The sequence below is a fragment of the Mirounga leonina genome, unplaced genomic scaffold (genome assembly GCF_011800145.1).
Source record: "Mirounga leonina isolate KUSES-001 unplaced genomic scaffold, KU_Mleo_1.0 Mir_170, whole genome shotgun sequence".
Classification (NCBI taxonomy): domain Eukaryota; kingdom Metazoa; phylum Chordata; class Mammalia; order Carnivora; family Phocidae; genus Mirounga; species Mirounga leonina.
In genome coordinates, this window is record NW_023270433.1 from 3,344,246 (window position 1) to 3,361,547 (window position 17,302).

The 17,302-nt window shown below is 60.4% G+C and overlaps 1 protein-coding gene across 1 annotated transcript in view; it reads right to left on the minus strand.

The window, feature by feature from the left end:
- Positions 1-214: 214 nt before the first annotated feature.
- ADAMTS13 (ADAM metallopeptidase with thrombospondin type 1 motif 13) overlaps positions 215-17,302 on the minus strand; it is a 27,575-nt gene continuing 10,487 nt past the window's right edge. Inside the window, 21 exon segments of the mRNA XM_035016645.1 lie at positions 215-694; positions 1,289-1,464; positions 2,560-2,736; positions 3,026-3,172; positions 3,716-4,025; positions 4,630-4,834; positions 6,615-6,677; positions 6,679-6,756; positions 6,758-6,793; positions 7,792-7,921; positions 8,700-8,820; positions 9,473-9,662; positions 11,503-11,632; positions 11,713-11,848; positions 12,272-12,453; positions 13,671-13,751; positions 14,386-14,506; positions 14,848-14,996; positions 15,406-15,532; positions 16,908-16,971; positions 17,086-17,237. Coding sequence (XP_034872536.1) covers positions 509-694; positions 1,289-1,464; positions 2,560-2,736; positions 3,026-3,172; positions 3,716-4,025; positions 4,630-4,834; positions 6,615-6,677; positions 6,679-6,756; positions 6,758-6,793; positions 7,792-7,921; positions 8,700-8,820; positions 9,473-9,662; positions 11,503-11,632; positions 11,713-11,848; positions 12,272-12,453; positions 13,671-13,751; positions 14,386-14,506; positions 14,848-14,996; positions 15,406-15,532; positions 16,908-16,971; positions 17,086-17,237 — 2,961 coding nt within the window. The 3' untranslated portion in view covers positions 215-508.

Sequence of the window (17,302 nt, forward strand, 5' to 3'; positions counted from 1 at the left end):
GGGCGCGCCAGGGTCGGCGCCCATTCTTGACTCGGCGCGGTCCCTCGCCCCTCCTCCCTGGGTAGCAAAAAGGAAGGCCACTAGGGGTGGCGTGGGGCTTGCTCAGGTCGGGAAAGGGTCCGGAGCCCGACCGCTGCCAGGGAATCCCGGCAATGCCGTGGGGTGGGTTTTCAAGCCCGAGTGGACAGGTTATGTGAAGGAAACGCTGCTCAGACTGCACATTCCGTTTATTGGTACAGAGAGGCTGGAGACTGCCTTTCCAGAGAGTCCAGTCCCTACTTTGCACCGCCTAGCCTTTTGCATGTTGTAGGAGGTCCCAAAGGAGATACTTAAGATTGGAGGGAATCCAAACTGGAAAGCACTGAGAGACCAGAGTCAACCCTCTGGGGCTCGCCGGGCCCCTAACAGGTGCTCATAAATGTCAGGCTCCTTCTTTTCTCTTCCAGTATCTGGAGGAGGCATCCCACTGTGCCCACAGGTCCCTGGAGGTATGTGCTTGGAGAAGAAGCTAGGGCACGGCCCAGCCAGGCTCCTGAACTCTAGACTGGAGGGTCCAGTACTGGCCCCGTAGGCTGGCATGGGCCTCCAGGAAGCCCTGGCTAAACTCCATCTCAGCCTGGCTTCCCTCTGACTCCCAGTAGAGTGCCTGCTGCCCGTGAAATGTCATCGTCTTCAGGCTGTGGATGTCCCGGATCTGAGGGGAAAGGGCCAGCCACAAATGATAACTAGCTAGCATTCATGGAGCCTTTAATATACAAGGCACCATACACTCAGGGTCACGTTTAGTCTTCACACAACAGCCCTATCAAGAAGACACTGTTATTCTACCCAGGAAACTGAGGTTCCGAGATGTTGTCCTACTTCCCCAAGGACACACAGCCAGGGTGCCAGAGCTGGGATTCCAGAAGCCAGGCTGCCTCCAGTGGGGGAGCTGACACCTTGCAGAGGACAGTTCTCCCAGAACACATGAACCTCGGGAGGGGAGCGGTGGCCCGCTCTTCTGGAAAAGTTTTATCAGGGTTTAAAATTATGCTTTAGTCCTGGGTTAACTGACCGTCTACATCAGTAAAGGTCTTTTCTATTTCACTCTTGTGCGGAGCTCAATAAACATTTGTTGGTGGGTAAGTGGAAGAAATTCTTCTCTCCCATTCTTTCACTAATAATTTTGAGGTTTTTGAGCAAACTCGGGGGGTCCTCTAGTACAGTACCCCCGGTTCCCATCCCCAGGGACAGCTGTCTAGAATCAGCAAAAGTCAGCACATTCCTGTCCCCATCCTGGTGGCCTTACCGAGACGTAGCTGGTACCAGTTCCCGTGCCCACATCAGTGGCCAGGGCATGGATGGCAATCCGGGCCTGTGGGGCCACGTTAATGAAGATGCGGCAGCCCCCCGAGTTGCTCCCATCGGGACTCATCGAGGGGCTCACGATTTCACCCCAGGGTCCAAAGAGCTGCATGTCACAGTCTGCAGAGAAGAGTAGGTGGATGGACTAGGCGTGGACCACCTCAGGTCCTAGAAGCCCCCAGAATGACCACTAATGCCAGAGGCCAGGGCAGCTCACAGCTGGGGAGCAGTGAAGGGGGGCAATATGGTGTGGTGGCCGAGATCAGGTCTCCCACACAGAAGCCGTCACGGAACCCCACCTCTACCACTCTCTGCCGTGTGACCCTAGGTGAAGGCTTTCAATGCTCTGCGCTCCAAATCCCCCCTCTGTAGAGTGAAGGTAGCACCCTGGGAGAGAGGTTTTTAGGAGGACTTTGCATGTGCAAAAGTGCTTAACACTGAACCTGTCACAAAGGCCACTGCCATTACTAGGAGCCCACTGGAACCCCGCCTGCCTGCACCCCTGGGCCCCCAGAGAACAAGAGCCCATGTGCATGAGGCCAGGAAGTAAGGAGCTGTGAGAAGGGGCAGCCAGCCCCTTGGGCACTCAAAGCCTGGCTCTCAGTGAGGGCACTGAGAGGTGGGGGATGCTGTCACATCTCTGTAGAGGCAAAGCCAGGGGGATCCCAGAAACCTCTGGAACTGGCTAGGGAAGTCGTGTTCGGCCAGCCTGGGCTGTTGGGAGAGGCCAAGTCCCCAGAGGCCTCCCAAGGGCTACTGGAGGACATTAGGGGGGCCATGGGATGCCATCTCCTCCATGAGGTTGTGTGTGTGCACGCATGTACAAGCATGTACAAGCATGCGTGCACACACCAGCTCTGTGGGGGCTGAGCCAAGAGGACGGTGCACGGGAACAGGGCTGGGGGCGGGGGAGAGATGCACACGGAGGACCCTGAAGGGTCCTGAAGGACATGAGTGCCAGGGCCAGGGCGGGGGGCCGGCCTGAGCGACAGGGTGACGATGTCAGAGTCCCACGCCCACCCATGTCGCTGCAAGGCCCCGGCGAGGAAGGGATGCAGCACACGTGAAGGGACCTCATCCTGGGGTCAGGGGGCTAGCTGGCGGGGTCCTCCTCCATCTCTGTCGGTGCCCTCTCTGCCCGGCCGCCCCGTGGGCAGCAGCGCCCACCCAGCCACCCTGCAGGGACTGGGGGGAGGCTCTGGCGCCCCACCGTACCTCTGTGGGGGGTTCCCGGGGCAGGCTGGCTCCCATACCGCAGCACAACCCCGCCTTCCAGCCGCACACGGCGCTGCCTCACCACCAGCGTGTTCGTTTTGGAGCTGAAAGTCATGCCAGGCAGCTTCTCGCATGTCTTCCTCCACGTGAGCCTGTCCCAAAGCAGCAACATGTCCCCTAGGAAGTGGCATGGCGGTGAGGGTTGGCAGCACTGTGGGCCTGGGGTAGAGCGAGCCGCGGGCGGGGTCCCCCCACGTCCCAGCTTATGTGACTCTAAGTCCCCAGACACAACCTCAGTTTCCTCATCTGCAGAATGGGGACCATCCCACAGCTGCCCGCGGGATGGCCATGAGGATTCCAGGTGGGGTTGCAGGCGGCACATCCTGCCAGGAGCAGGGCAGGCCGGGGTCGTGCTCCCTGGTGCCTGGCGGCCTGACAGCAGTTGTGCACACGGCCCGAGACGTACCAGCACTGCAGCTGAGGGAGCTCTCAAGGACGTGCAGGGTCACCATCTCACCCAGGGGCCGCCCGATGGCCACCGCACAGTCAGTCTGCCCTGGGCCTCGCATGTCAATGGTTCCTGTCGGCTCAAGGTGCTGCCGGCCACAGGCACCTAGAAAGCAGGAGCATGGGTGAACAGAGCTTCGGGGCGGGGCCGGGGCTTTGCGTGCTGGGGAGGAGCCTGGCAGGTGGGGTGGCTGGCATCCTCCTAGGCCCCGCCGGAAGCAGGCTTGGGGGGCGGGGGGCGGTGGAAGGGAGCTGCATGGGTCCCGGTGTCTCCATCTAGGGCCCAGAGCCGCTTCCAGACACTCAGGTAAGAGGGAGGCAGCGTATACAGCAGGGCATGGCTTTGAGTCCCACAAATCTGGGGCTGACTCTGCGAAACCTCACGTTCCCTTTCCCTTGTTGATAATAAAAATGAGCTTGCGCTCTGTCAGCGGAAGCAAAGTGGAAGGAGAGGGCCAGGCCAGAGCACCACCTCCCAAGCCCATCCCTTCAGTCCAGCCACACACCTCCCAGCGATCCAAGGGGGCTCCACAGGACCACCCCAGGGGTCCTCCCAAGGAGCTAGTCCCAGCTCTCCCAGTGGAGAAGCCTTTGCCCGCCCCTCCCGCAGCCAGCCACCTGCCCAGACAGAAAGGTTGAAGAACATAACTGGACTCAGTGGGGCTCTCCTGGGGCCCAGGCAGAAGCCCCTGAAGCCAGGGGGCTGGGGAGAGGAGGTGGGCCCGGTGCTGGGGCCACTCCGGAGGAGCACCAGCAGTGGTCTGTTCTGGAACAGTGGCTTCGTCATGGGGCACCGGACTGGGAGTCCCCTGCCTGGCGCAGGGCCCGGCCCAGCAGCCCCGCACCGTGGCTGGCTGGGGCAAATGCCGGCAGAAGGCGGCCGGCACGGGTGCCTGGGCCTGGGGTCCAAGGCAGGCGAGATGCCGGCGCTGGATGCCATCTCCGCAGGAGACAGAGCACTGCCAGGAAAGAGGAGAGCGAGCTGAGGCTGACCTTGCCAGGGAGCGGCGGGCACAGTGGTGACCACTGGCCACGCACGATCCGATCTAATCTTTGCACAGCCCAGGAGGGGAGCCCATGTCTCCATTCCACAGATGAGGAGACTGAGGCTCAGCAGCTGGCACCCACCCTGCCGGCCTGCCCTGCACTGCCCTCCTCCGAGCGCCTGTCTCTACCCGACCCAGATGCCCAGAGCCCTCTGATCGATGCCGACGGCAGCTGTCTGCTTTTCCTCTTCTCCCCTCCACACCATGAGCGAGCGCCTCCAGTGGGAGACCTAACCCTATTTACCTTTGTCTTTCTAGGACCTTGCAAGGTACTGGGCATGGGACGGCCCCGGAAATGCAAAGGTGTGGAATGGAGCTACCTTCCCCTTTATCTCCTGGTGTCTCCAGACCTCGGTCCAGACCTGCCCATCAGGTCTCGGGGCCCCGACCACCTCCTCCCACCCCACTCTCCCCCTCCTTTCAGGGGCTCACAATGAATCAAAGCCCCCAGGGTCCCCGTGGGTGAGGACCCTCAGCGGACCCACTCCCCAGCCACAGCCACAGCCCCAGCACTTACCTGCGTCCAGGTGCTGACATGCCACCGGTAGGTGCAGTCGGCGATGATGCAGGGGATGCTGGCCTGAGGCCGGACCAGAGCCGCACAGGCTGCCCCATCCACCTCCACGTCCTGGCCTTGGCTGAGCTGCACACAGGCCACGGAGCGGGTGGCCGTGCCAAGGCCACAGCTGGCTGAGCATGGGCCAAGGGACATGATTTTCCACCTGCAAGAAGCAAAGGCCCAGAGGGCGGCCCTGAGCCCAGGGAGGGCAAGCCCTTCCTGTCAACGGCTCACCGTTCCTCTGTTATCCAAGGAACAGGGATGGGGGAGAAGGTGCCCCAGGAGAAGGCAAAACGAATCTCAACAGTGGTCAACCCTGCCCGTGGTAATCTGTAATTGTTCAACAAATGATAAGAGCCGACATTTTCCAGAGCTGGGACCAAACCCAGGGAGCCCGTGCTGGAGCCTGAGGCCCTCATCGTGACATTGTGCCACCTCCTGGCTCACACACACATGCCTTCAGTGGGCTTGGCGCTGTTCTAGACGCTAGGGAGATGTAGTGAACCAGACCAAGACCCCCACACCGCCCTTCAGAGCACATATGCTTCCCCACCTCAGCGCGCCTGACCTTTGGGGCCGGCGGGTCTGTCGTGGGGGCATCTGTGCAATGTAAGACATTCAGCAGCCCTCCTGGCCTCCACCCACTCACCAGCGCCACTAGCATCCCCCTTCCCTAGTCATGACATTGAAAATGTCTCCAGACATTGCCACATGTCCCGTGGGAGGCAGAATGGCCCCTGGTGGAGAAACCACTCGGCTCGAAGGAAGAGACAGACAGCAAACGGGGGAAGAAGTGCTGGGCGGTAGAGGAAGGCAGAGCCAAGAGTCATGGGGTGGGCAGAGTGTGCCGTTCGGGAGCAGTGCTCAGGGAGGACTCCCCACCTCGCTGCTGCGATGCTCCTAGCAGAGCCTGGACGAAAGCATATCCAGAGCAGATGCATTCCCGCAGGGGGAAGGCAGGGGCAGAAGCCCTGAGGCAGGAGTGTGTTCCAGAACATCAAGGAGGATGCAGCTACGTGACATCTGTGGAGCAGCCCGAGCCCATGTGTGTGTCACATTCCCATATAAGTCCCAGATAAATTCCTGTATGAATGAATGTGCTGCACAGCCAAGGGGCTTTAGCACAAGCAAAGAAGCCAAGAGACATCGGTGCGGGTGGTAAATGGACCATAAAGCTACAGTATTTAAAACAATCTGGTATGCAGGGGATTACAAACACCAGAACCTGTAGAGAGCCCTGACATAGATCCCAACATACACAAGGATCTAGGACACGATAAAGGAGCTGGCTGGGGGAAATTCGGTTAATGATTTGGAAAAATAAGTATGCTCCCTACTTTGCAACATGCCCCCAAATAAACCACAGATGAGCTAAGGCTTTTAACTTAAATGAATTCTTATCTGTAACAGTGTTCTTTCTTTAAAAGCCAAGGAGACCAACTCGAAGGAAAGACAGCAATATAGCCCATCTATTAAATCTGGTAGTGACACGTGACTGTTCCCTTCCTCTCTGGATGATACAGAAAAGCATTTCATTAGTAAAAGTGCAAAACAACAAAGCAGCAACGGTGGGAGCACTGTGAATCAGGCGGGCAACTGTCTGCTCTCCTCCCGCAGGCTCCGACCCCGCCTCTGGACCTCGCTGGCTTGAGCTCTTCGGTCCCATGCCCCAGCTGGGACCACCGTTGGGCTCCGCTTAAATGCTGCCTTCTCCCGGTGACGCTCGCCAGCCCTCCCACACCCACAGCCCGATGAGAACGGGCAGCGCCGCGTGCATTTTGTTGGAATGTCCCCTCTGACTCCTAGTGCAGCCTGCCAGGTAGTCCCGCTTCCGAGGACCGTCTCCCGGGCCAGAGCGGCCCTATAAGCCCCGAGGCGACTGGCGTGGTGTCTGCACACTCCGGGCCCTCAGGCTGCTTCCTCGACACCTCGGGGCTGCTGACCTGGGCGGGCAGGGCTCTGGGCTGCAGGCCTCCTGCTGCTCCAGGCCAGGCAGCCCCTGGCACGGCATCCGGCAGGACCTCCTCGTCCTTGTCCTCCCCATGGGCCAGTGCACAATACAGCATCCTCTGCACAAACCCTCCCACAGCTCACTCTGCACTCCGCCAGCTCGTGCCGCCACCTGGGGCAAACCGGAGTTGGGGGGACGACCCAGGGGAGCGGGGCCTCCGCTCATTTCTCCAGACTGGGAAGGTCCCCCTTACATCTCCACCGAGAAGCCGGGCACCGCGGACAGAGAACATTCCAAGGAGCCCATTTTACTGACAGAAAGCTGAGGGCAAACTGATGCGTTCAAAGGGCAGGCGGGGGAGAGGCAGGGCACCCCAGGGGGCCTGCGAAGATGTCTATCTCTAATAGGAATGCCGCCCCCCTCCCTCCCAGGCCTGGCCGGCGCTCCCAATCTTCCTTCCCGCTGTGTTTGCCACATTACACCAATACCACCATCGAACGTTATCTCCCGGTCTGTCTTCTTTCTCTTCCATTTCCCCACTGTCCCGGCATCTTCTCCAGGAGGGCCGGGGTGCCTGTCTGTCCTGCTCACTGCTGTCTCCCTACTATCGGAACGGCCCCTGGGCATGGCAGGGTCTCAGTGAAGAGCAAGTGATGACAAATGAACCATCAGCCACGTACGTGTGCCCACAGCATCCCAGATCCCCTGTGACGCAACTCACATGCTTTAAACCCACCACAGCCTTCTAGGACACCCGTGGGACCCACGCCTGCAGGTAAGGGCACTGAGCGTCAGGAGCTTACAGGGAGATGATGAGGCCACCTCCAAGGATGCATGCCTAGGACCACCTATCTCCTTGGGAAGGGGCCCACCTGGCAGGGCAGGGCTCCGGACTGCAGTCCTGGACAGGGCGGGGACTGGGCACTGGCCAGCACTCGGAGCCAGGCAGGGGGACAGGGTGGCCATGGTCCAGCCTCACGCAGCGAACAGCTAGTGGGACCCGCCCCCCTCCGCAGGTCACTGGGCATGGTGCCAAGGCTCGGGTCTCCCACCTGCAATAAGAAGGCCAGCGCTCCATCAGAGGCTACACCCCAGGGTGAGACTCCTTCCTCCCTAGGGGACCCAGGCTGCTGCTGTCCCCCCCACACATAGTCTCCACCCCCACTCACCAAGCTGGGCAAGGGGCAGCCTGGCAGGCCTCCCGCCGGCTCCCAGGCTTGCTCTCCAGGTCACATAGCTCTTCCTGGACAGGGGTCCCCAGGGTAGAGTCCACACACACAAAGCGCAGCTCCATCAGGCCTGTAGCAATGAAGCAGAGCCCCTGAGCCCCAAGAGGAGTTTCCGACAAGAACTACGGGTGCCCAGCTCTCTGGAGAGCTCCAGTAGATAAGGCCCACCTGGGTTCGAGTCTTGACTCTGCCACTTACCAGCTGTGTGACCTTGGACAAGTGACTTAACCTCTCTGAGCCTCAGATTTTTCAACTGATGCTGCCTCACTTGCAGGGATATTTATATAGATTTTTAAAGCGCAGCCACAAAGTGCCTGGCCCACAGTAGGTACTCAAGTGGTAGCTGCTGTTTATTGTTACTTTATGAGAATTGCTCTTCGACAATCTCTTATTGTGTTTATAAACAAGACGTTATCAGGGTCCGTTTCCTTGAATCTCTCCTTTAGAGCTATGCTCCAAAAAAAAAAAAAAAATTCTCTGGCCTTGATTCTAAACATGCACAGGTTTCACTGAGCAAGTGCTGAGAGTTGTAATTTAAGAACACAACGTATCTTAAAATGTTGCTCCTCTGGCTGGGCCGCCAGGAAGCCCAGAGCTCTCGAGGCCCACTTTCCTAGACCCTAAGAAATACACTTGGCTGCCAATATTGCCGAGTTTTATCGTCTTTCCTGTCTTTCAGCCAAGCAATAAAGACATTTACGTGGCTGTCCATACCTCGCCCCAACCTCCTCGTATTGACGTCATGTTCTGACCTGGTCTGGATTCTCTGTAAGCCAATTCAAATGCTTTTTAGCACTAGGCAAAATGTAGGCAGGTAAGAGTTAGCCAACGAGCCCTGGGGGCCTCACCTCGACCACAGGAGGCAGAGCATGGCCCCGCCAGGGGAGTCCACATGTGTTCGGCGTGAGCCCCCAGCCTGGCACCGCCTGGTGGGGATGTGGCCTCCTCCTCCAGAGACCGGGGTTCTGGCTGCAGGGGATAAGTAACAGGCTGGCGGGTCTGGGCATCCCGCCTCTGGATCCCTGAACACCTGGTCCTCCACCCCCACCCACCCAATCTCTTCGGGAGAGAGCAGAGTGGTCACCAGCACCTCAAAGGCGGCCCCTCCCTGCTGCTCCTTTCCAGGGACACTTGCTTCTGGCTGCCGAAGGATGCCCCCGCCCACTACCCACCTTGGCCTCTGTACCAGCATGAGTGGTCACTGTGGGGCAGGGCTGAGGCCGGGGCTCGGGAGCCAGGCTCGCAGGCACACTTGGCCCTGCAATCCCCACCGGTCTCGAGGACACAGGCTTGGCCAGTACCCTTGTTTGCAAGCAATGCCCCCCAGCCAGAGCCCCGGGAAGCAGGTGGGAGAGTGACAGTGTTGCTTTGTGGGGCAGAGAACTGGCAGCAGTCTAACGGGGCCTGGGGCCTGGGGCCTGGGCCCGGCTTGCCAGCTGGAGGGGGGAGGGGCCCTGAGCTTTTTCCCTAGGCTCACGCTCTGACCAGGGAGATCCTATACACAGCAGCATTGCAGAAGGATAGTCCTTGCGCTCTGGCCAGGAGGCCAAGGGTACCCAGTGCTCCCCGTTCTCCCGTCAGATAAGCCCCCAATAGCCCGGGGTACCCTCGTGCCCAGGACACTCACTTGGCCCGGTACTGAAGGACATGCCATGGCCACACAGGGCTCGAGGGCAGGCAGCTTCTCGTCTGTGGAGCACGGCCCAGCGGTGGCCAGTGCCCCCAGGCCCTCTGCCCCGTGCACACACGTCCTATTCTGTGAAGCCGGGTCTGTTCCACAGGCTGATGAGCATGCATCTGATCTCTCCTGCCTGAGGACAGGACAGACAGCAGGCCCTGCCTCATGGGGCTGTACATACGGCCCAGCTTCCCCGGCGGGGAGGCAGTGAACCCGCACCCCCGTACCCAAGAGCTCAAAGAGGAGCCCCCCAAAGGAGCAAAACCCCGAGGCCACTCCCTAAAGAGCTGGATGAGCGGCTGCCGGCACTCCACTCGGCAGCCTGGGTGCCGGGACACAGGCCCGGACCCGCTGGCCTTCCAGAGAGGAAGGTGGGCCTCCGTCCAGAAAGTACCATCACTCCTTGCACCCTAGCAGGTGCCGAGAAATGGAATCGGGTCAGCCAGGTCAGGGATGGCAACGGCGTTTCATGGACGTGCCAACCCTGACCAGGGCGGCTGCCAGCCGAGCTGAGGCAGGAAGGGTGCCGAGGCAGGAGCGGGCCTCTGTGGGAAAGGGTGGTCATTCCCAGGTCTGCCCCACACGGGAGAGAGGCAAAGCAGCCCAAGCCATGCATGTGCTACCAGTGACCCAGGCCAAGCACCTCCTCACTGGACAAGTAACAGAACTCGGGCCCAGAGAGGGAAGGAAATTGACCTGGTCACCCAGCCAGTTGGCGGCAAATGGGAAGAAGACGCTGTCAGCTGGGACACTGAAGGGATGAGAGGCACCATGGGGACGGCAATGGTAATGACAAAGGGACACTTAGGGCTCTATGTGTGCAGCTTCACTTGGTCCTCACAGCCCCTCCATGAGCAGGGACTTGGGGGTTCAGAGAGGGAAATGGCCGGCCCGGGGTCTCTTGGATAGTAATTCTGAAGCCGGCCACTCCAGGATGGTGGGGCCCAGCCAGAGTCCGTGGGGAGAGGGGACACTCAGAAAGGGTAGGGCTCAGTGCGGGGACAAGCCCTGCCAGGGAGTCGCCTCCCCGCCTCCCTGCCCTCACCTCCCCGGGTGGGGCTGGGAGTGCAGGCCTCCACCGCTGCCGGCTACAGGCCAGCACTCTGCACCGGGTGGGGGGCAACGTCTTCAGGAGGCTGCCCTGGGCCTCCATGCAACACACCGCCCCCCCCCCCCCGCAAGAGGCACTGCACGCACCGAAGTCTCCAGCTGCCCAGCTGAGGAGGAGACAGACAGAGCGTTGGGGCCCCATCCCCCTGAGGACTGGCTCAGGAGAGGTGGTGAGAGACGAGCAGATCTGTCCCGCTGACTGGCTTCCCTGCTCTGGGCCGGGCCCCATGTCCCTGCAAGTGCCGGAACACTGCACAGGGACAGCCTGCTCCACCCAGTGGCCCTCCAGGTGTCCCCAAGCTGCACCAGAGCCCAAGGACACCTATATAAAAATGGCACCTGGGGGGCTCGGTCGGTTGAGCGCCTGACTCTTGATCCCAGCTCAGGTTTTGATCTCAGGGTCACAAGTCCAAGCCCCATGTGGAGCCCACAATCAATCAATCAATCAATCAATTTAAAGAAGTGGTGGCGGGTAGCTGCACCAGCCCTGCAGCCAACAGGGACAGCCTTGTCCCGATGTTGTGCTCCTGCCAACCACACAGTCCAGGTACTTCCCACCGTCACCTCTCTGACCCTCACCACAACCCTCCCGGGGAGGGCAGTCACCTCCACCCGGCAGTGAGCTCGGAGCGGGCACATGCTGCCCGCAGACGAGGTGCAGCGGGTGTGGGTCACGCTAGGCTCCTGTGTCACCCATGTTTGCCCGAGTTTGAACATCCTCACCTGCAAAATGGGGGGCACTGACATAACCCACCTCCCAGGGCAGTGTCCATGCCTGGAAGTGGCCTCACCGAGCGCATGCCACGTGGGCCCTGTAGCCAGCGAGAGCCCAGTGGCAGTGGCTGAGCGTGGGCAGCACTCACTGTGGGGGGCAGGGCCAGGGGGCGCAGGACTCTGGCCACGCTGCCGGCTGCTGGCTCCCTTCACACTGGGCGGCCTCCACCCACTCGTTCCTGGCCTGGTCCAGACAGCTGTAGGTCACCCAGCGCAGCCCTGGGAGGAAAGAGGGAGGCTGGGCCACCTCCCTGCAGGGGGCAAACTGTGCTTCTGGCGAGCCCTGCTCCAGGCCTCACCTGCCCCACAGCTCACCGAGCAGGACCCCCGCACAGCGGCCCATGCCCAGGCCTGTGGCTGCTGAGGCTGGAGGTAGGTGAAGGTGATGTCTGGGCGCGCGAGGTCACCATACTCCTCCCCGTAGCGCCTGTAAACCTGCAGGAGACAGACGGAGAGCACGCGGGGCCTTGTCCACTGGCCTCCCTGTAGGAGCTCAGCTGGTCACTGGGCTCTGTGCCCAAGACCAGCCCCAGAGCGGGGCCAGGCTGGAGGGCAGAGCCCCGGAGGCCCCCAAGTTTCCAGCCCCTGCCCCCCAAGGCCTCATCTGGGCACACGGCACCATCCTCTGTTTGTTAAAATGAGGATTCTTGAGCCCCACCTGGCAGGTCCTGATTCAGAGGGGCCCAGGAATCTGTATTTTTATACACACCACAAAGGACACAGACATAGCCGCTTGGCTGCCTGGGAACATTGTTCCTGGCGGGGGGGAGGTGGGTGGTCTGGGCTGCACAGGGAGTCAGGGGAAGGAGTGACACCAGGATGAGGCCCCTGCTGGCTCCCCCAGGCCCTCCTGGTCACCTGGATCTCCACGTCGTCCTGGGTGGGTCCCAGGATGCGGATCTCCTCCAGCTGAGGCAGCCGGTCCTCGGTGAGGGCCACTCTGTACTCCACACGGCTATCCTCCAAGAGGGAAGGGTAGGTGGTGCTGGGAGAGATGCTGGAATTCCCAGCCACGACGTAGCGCCCTCGGATCCGCACTGCTGTGGGGGGAGCAAGGCTGTGGGCAGGGGGAGCGCCACCTCCCCCACACCTGTGGCAGCTGGGCACCAGCCCTCTCACAGAAGAGGGCCTGACTTAAGGAACGGGGTGGTAGCAACAGCGGGATGAATCTCCACTGCCCCAGCTCTCCTTCCCGGGGAGCCCATCTGCCTGGTGCTTTGGCTGGTCAGGCGGTCTCTGCAGTGAGCAGGGCACCACCCTCCCAGATGCCCACAGGCGTCTGACCACATGTCCGTGGCTCTGCACCTCTGTCCAGAATGTGGTGAGCACTGTGGATCTGCCCTCTCACCAAGTCTGCCCCCACGGAGCTCTACAGGCAGGTTCCAGGACTCAAGGCCCCCAGGGCCAGCACCCCCACCCCAGATTCCAAGGGCAGGTGTAGGCGCCCTCGGGAAATCAAGAAACACTGTGGCATTGAGTGGGTAAAGAAAGTGGCTTTGCCCAAAGACAGATGTGGCCTTTGCCCTGGGCTTCTGGGAAGGGACTTATGTCACACCGGACAGGAGTATCTTTGTGTAAGGTGGGGACTGGCCAAGCCAGAAAGACCAAATATGTGAGGTAGGACGGCAGCTTTGCGTTGATCTCATCCGTGAACCTAGAGACTAGAGGCCATCCACGTGAGTAATCAATCAATCATGCCTCATGTCCGCATCACGAAGTCCTAATCAAACTGGATGCTGAACCCAGGTGAGCTTGGGGTTGGCAATACCCCGTACATAATGTCACACTTCGATGTTGGACATGGAACCCTCCCAGACTCTGCCCTAGGCATCTCCCGCTCTGGCTTCTTCTACTGTCTCCCTCCCCTGTAACAAGCCAGAACCGCGGGGACAAAAGCTCTCAGCATTCTGGGGGTCCTCCTAGTGACTTATCCACCCTGGCGGTGCTTAGGGAACCCCCTGCACTTGCAGGCGGCATCAGAAGTGAGGGCATTTTGGGGCATCTGGGGGGCTCAGTCAGTGAAGCATCTGCCTTCAGCTCAGGTCGTGATCTCAGGGTCGTGGGATCGAGTCCCCCACATCCCCCCCTCCCCGCTGAGCAGGGAGCCTGCTTCTCCCTCTCCCTCTGCCTCTGCCCCCCACTCGTGTTCTCTAATAAATAAAACCTTAAAAAAAAAAGTAGTGAGGGCATCTTGGGGACCGTGCTGTACAGACTTCAGTTTGGCTACCTCAGGGGCAGCGTCCACTGGCCAGCTCACCCAGGTGTGTGAAGAGAGGCCTCCGGTTGGTGATGTGTACGCTGGTCAGGTTGCGGGTCACGGTCAGGAACGTGACATACTCTAGAAGGAAGCAGGAGAGGGTGGGTGGTCTCAGGTCACTGACATTGCAGTGAAAGGGAGCAGATTTCAGTTGTCTGAGAAAAAGCACCTCGACACCAAAAGCTAACAACAGGGCTGCCTCAGGCAGTAGAGTCCCCTGTCCCAGGGGGCCAATCCAAGCCAGGCTGGACGGCCACCTTCCAGGGTGCTGCCCTGGCTAGGTGGAGGGACTGAAGCCAAGGTTCCGGGCTCAGCACGTGGCCCACCACAGGGAGGGGGGACCCCACTGCTTGGCTGACCCTCTAAGTGCCTACTTTGTGAATGACTTAACCTCTTTTATAAATAGATCCAAGTCAAGGGTTTCCCAAGTATAGCACCCCTTCTGATAGGATTCCTCGGAGAGGAGAGGCCAGCCCACCCCACACTGCCCAGTGTCCGGGTTTTATCACAGCTACCGTGAGCTCCCGTTCCCAAAGCGCCACTATCCCAGCGGTGGCCTCATCGAACTCTCAGCTGTGTGGGGAGGCTGGTGGAGAGGAGGATGGAGGCTGAGGCCCACGAGGAGGGGCCAGGGCTCACGGCCACGGCTCTGAGCTGCAGGTGGTTCTTAGAGGCTGGGGGGAGCCCAGCCATTCGTCCCGAGGGAAGCCCCTACCTCTGGCCCTCCCGCCCGTGAAAGAGCCGTTCCGCGGGCTGCACGTGCCGTTGTCCCCTCCGCACACCTGACACACGTCTCGCACCCGCGGGGAGTCCATCCTGCCGTCACAGCCGAATGTCTGTGCAAAGAGCAGTGGCAAGTGACACCCGGGCAGGTGTCACTGGAGGGTGCTGAGGCTCTGGGATTCACACAAGAAACAGGCAGCATTAGGCAGCATCCTACGCCGACGCAGGGAGCAGGTGTAAAGGACCCGCCCGAGGTCACAGCAGGGCTCTCCGCCCCCAGCTGACTCCAAGGTCAGCCCAGTGCCCTGGCATTACCCCATGCAAACTCTGCTACAGCTTCATGGGGGCCCGCAGACCTGGCCCCCTTTGAGCCCCTTAGCATCTGCCTTCTGATGTGACTGGCCCCAGGGCCACCGCGGATGGGAGGGCACCTCTGCTGCCCACACACGCCTACCCTGCAGCTGCCAAACACGCACAGGCTCAGGGTCCCGTCCTCCCGCCGACCACTTGGCACACACCGGGTCCCATCCAGGAAACTGTCCCCACGCCTCACAATGAAGGTCTCGCCAATGGCCCGGCACATGTGTCTGCACAGAGCATCCCCTGGGGAGGCAGAGGGACAGGGAACCCTCGTGTGAGGGTGACAGGGAGTAGGGAAGGCAACGACCCCGCAAAGCACAACCCAGGGGGGCCCGCCCTGGCCAGGCCATCTGGCCTCCTCCTTTGGGTTGGGGACACGGGTCGGGCCTCCTGAGGCAGTGATCACAATCACAATGTAGTCACTGTTACTGAGTTACCAGCCAAGGCGCGCCCTTGGTGTGGCCCCAGGATCACGTCACTGAATCCTATCACCCGAGCAGGGAAGCCCTGCGCTCATCTCCATTTTACAGATGGGAAAGCCGAGACCCAGGCCTGTTAGCAAGGGGTCGCACCAGGACGTGATGCGACTGACGCAGAGCCTGAGCCGGAGCCCTGCTCTCAACAGCATCGGGGCGATGGGGGCCAGCCCCACCTTGACTGTACTGCTCCGCGGAGCCCCAGCGGTAGAAGGAGGCGTTGCCCAGGGAGAGGTGTAGCGGTTTCCTGTCCGTCTGGGAGCACTGCTCGGACATGAACTCCAGCTGGGTCTTCTCACAGGCCTGGTGGGGAGGAGACAGGGGACGGGCACAGGAGGGGCCTTGGGAGGAGGGGCTTGGGGCAGGGGAACTAGGACGAGGGCCCTTGCCACTGAGGACCACAAGGCACCCCACAGTGCGAGGGTCACAATGTGGGTTTGAGCCCAGCTCCTGGCTGCACCTCGGTTCCCTGCTCTGTAAAGTGGGGGAGACACAAGCCTTTCTCTGTTGATGGGAGAATCCAGGAGAATTTGCAGGGACACAGGGCAGGACCTACTGCCCGGCGACAATGAGATAAAGAGCACTGCCCGCCTGCTCCCCTCCCCCGAGCCTGGGCTCCAGGTGAAGACTGTGCCCTCCCGGTCTGGGGAGGCCCCATGCCTGCCTAGAGAAGGTGGGAGGGAAGGTCTTACCAGATGCCAAACTTAACTCAAGGTCAAAGGAACCATTCTAGCAGTTCCCACCCAGTATGACGGCCACGATCAAAACCACGGACAGCAAGGATGGAGAGGAGGGGGAGGATGCGGAGAAACTGGAACCCCTGCACATTGCTGGTGGGGAAGGGAAATGGCTCAGCTGCTGTGCAGGATGGCTTGGAGGTTCCTCAAAGAACTGGACGTAGTAATACCATGTGACCCAGCGACTCCTCTCTTAGGTGTATACCCAAAAGAAATAAAAACTGGCACCGAAGTCCACGGACACACGTGTCCACAGCAGCATGATTCACAATAACCAAGAGGTGGAAACGGCCCAAACGTCCATCAGCAGATGAACAGATAATACATGGTCCATCCGTACAATGGGATGTTATTCAGCCATCAAAAGGAGTGAACTTCTCACACCTGCTACAACGTGGATGACTTTGAGGACGTGATGCTGAGTGAAAGAAGCCAGCCACGAAAGCCCACCTACCGTGGGATTCCATTTCTATGAAACGTCCAGGACAGGTAAGTACACGGAGACAGAAAGCGACCGGTGGTTGCCAGGGGCTGGAGGATGGGGAAGGGAGTGACTGCTTCATGGCTCTGGGGTTCGACTTTGGGGTGATGGAAACGTTTTGGAACCTGATAGAGGTGGTGGTCGCACCACATGGTGAATGTACCAATGCCACTGGATCCCACACTTTAAAACGGTTGATTCGATATGATGTGAATTTCACCTGTGCTTGGACTGAAAGGATGGTTTCAGGGGGTGCCGCCAGGGAGGGCGGTGGCACGTGGGGATGGAGGTGCGACACCTGGAGCACCCACTGTGGTCCCAGCAGAGGCAGAGCAGAACCCCCTCACTCAAAAACGCCCTGGCGTGAACCACAAATTACAGCCGCCCTGATCCTCTGGCTCCCCAGGGCCCGGCGCTGCCGACCTGAGCCTCTCGTCCTGCCCTGGGGAAGCAGGCCTACCTGGGTGTTGCACATCTCAGCCTGGAGGTCAGCGCCCACACACGCACGCCCTCCGAAGGCAGGCCTGAAAATGTCCACGAGACACAAGGGGTGACAGGTGACCCACTGCCCCCCAATCAGGGAATTTGGAGCAGACCCCCTCCCTGACTTGAAGGGCAGGGCCCCCTCCAGGCGGTACCTGGGATTCTTGCACTGCCGCCTCCGGGTGACCACACCTCCTCCGCAGGAGCGGGAGCAAGGGCTGGGGGGGCCCCAGCTAGACCAGTGCCCGTGCACCACCCCCACAGGGCTCAGCTCCGCCAGGGAGCGGCAGTGACCCTTGGAACACCACTGCAAGAGAAGGACACACCATCCCACACCTGGGGCACCCCCCACACAGGGCACACCATCCCACA